The sequence below is a fragment of the Mirounga angustirostris genome, unplaced genomic scaffold (genome assembly GCF_029215605.1).
Source record: "Mirounga angustirostris isolate CCGP_5_RB_7025 unplaced genomic scaffold, mMirAng1.0.hap1 SCAF_7, whole genome shotgun sequence".
Lineage (NCBI taxonomy): Eukaryota > Metazoa > Chordata > Mammalia > Carnivora > Phocidae > Mirounga > Mirounga angustirostris.
The window spans coordinates 54,994,829-54,996,402 of record NW_026991715.1 but is presented as its reverse complement, the minus strand read 5'-3'; the positions used below and the strand labels follow the sequence as shown (position 1 = coordinate 54,996,402).

At 37.7% G+C, this 1,574-nt stretch overlaps 1 protein-coding gene across 1 annotated transcript; it reads right to left on the bottom strand.

Moving 5' to 3' along the window:
• Nucleotides 1-552: 552 nt before the first annotated feature.
• Nucleotides 553-921, bottom strand: LOC123852680 (histone H2B subacrosomal variant-like). The gene has a single exon (XM_045886894.2). It carries the CDS (start codon nt 919-921, stop codon nt 553-555), a length of 369 nt encoding a protein of 122 aa, XP_045742850.1.
• Between the last annotated feature and the right edge of the window lie 653 nt (nt 922-1,574).

Sequence of the window (1,574 nt, the reverse complement as noted above, 5' to 3'; positions counted from 1 at the left end):
ATTTGTAAAAAAAAAAAAAGTTTATAAATTGAGTAGTAGGTTCCTGGGTGTTGGTCTTATTATGTTACAAATATGTAAAGATAAAATTTACATGGCTATGAACTGAACTTATTGAAAATCAGGAAATAAGAATTAAAACAAAGGAAATCATTAACATGCTGTATAGAGATTCATTAAGGAACTAAATTGGTTGAATAGAGTTTGCTCCAGAAAGTACTTTCTTGATAAAAATCTATCAGTGCAGGTATACTCCCGATTAAAATGTTTGCCTTCATAAATCCAAGGTCAGTGTGACCTAGCTAGCTTCAATCATCCTGTACATAGTTAATGATACTGCAGGGAACAGGTGTCAGGAAAACCTAACTAGCCAAGGCATTATAAGGTAAAATAGCAAGAGAGTAATTCTCCTCTAGAGATAAGAGGGGTTGGGGAAAATACCAGGAAATACCGCTATGTTATAAAAAAGAAGAGGGAATTCCAGTGTGAAGTGATCGTTTGGGTAGTAAGTTTGATTTACTTTCCCCAAGATTTAATTATACTGGTACATGGAGTTTAGGAGTGGACATATCTTTGGACAGCTTCACTTCCAAAAGCCACTGCATACTTAGCTAGTTTCCCAGGCAACAGCAGATACACTGCCTTCTGGATATCTTCAGGGGTGAGGGTACAGCGATTTCTGAAACACATCAGGCTGCAGGCTTCCATAGAAATGCGCTCAAAGATGTCGTCGATCAGGGTGTTCATGATGTCCACGGTGCGAGATGATATGCCCCTCTGGGGAACCACTTCCTTTAGGACCCTGTTAATGTAGAGTGAATAATTTCTATGGCCAAAATCAGTGCTGGAATGTGATTTCTTTTTGGAGATTGGGCTTTGATGTCCTCTGGAGCACTTGTTCTTTTTGGTGATGGATCTGGCCATTGTAGATGTTGTTCTCCTTAATAGAGTGGAGAGGAGAAGGGCCTAAAGGTGGGGTCAGGGGAGCCCTCATATTTATATTGGCATGCCACAATCAGCCTTTTGGGGCTTCTCTTTGATTGGAGGTTACTCTTCCTATGTCACAATCACCTAGCAACAGCACTGATTTGTTGTTAAGGGAAAAATCTTGTTCTTGGCCAACCTAAAGCTTTCCTAAGAGGATAGAGTGTTGTAGAAGGATGGAGGTTGGCTTCAGGGCAGAAGAAAGGGTTCATTTTTCCTACTTTATTTCTTGGCAGTTTGCAAGCATAACATACAGTATTTTCAGAATTGGACAAATCTCATCAAATTGGGGAGTTGGTAGCAGGAACACAAAGGGAAAAGTACCATAAGCCTTTTATGGGGGAATCTCTGTTTATAAAATTTTCGTAAGGTCATTTTATAAGCAAATGAACAATAAGCCATTAAACATCTTGAAGTGATTGTTTTATAATAAAAATAAATATGTATACCTAGTCTGCTTTTAAAAATTAATTTAAAAATGAATCCTACTTAAAATGAATCTGAACCCCCAACTCCTTATGAGCAACTAATGTCCAAAAGGAGAATAAAACAAAAACTGCCCAATTTTACTGTTTAAATTATTTTATGTGAAC

Excerpts from the sequence above, each read along its gene's own strand:
- LOC123852680 (XM_045886894.2), bottom strand. The coding sequence starts at position 921 with ATGGCCAGATCCATCACCAAAAAGAACAAGTGCTCCAGAGGACATCAA.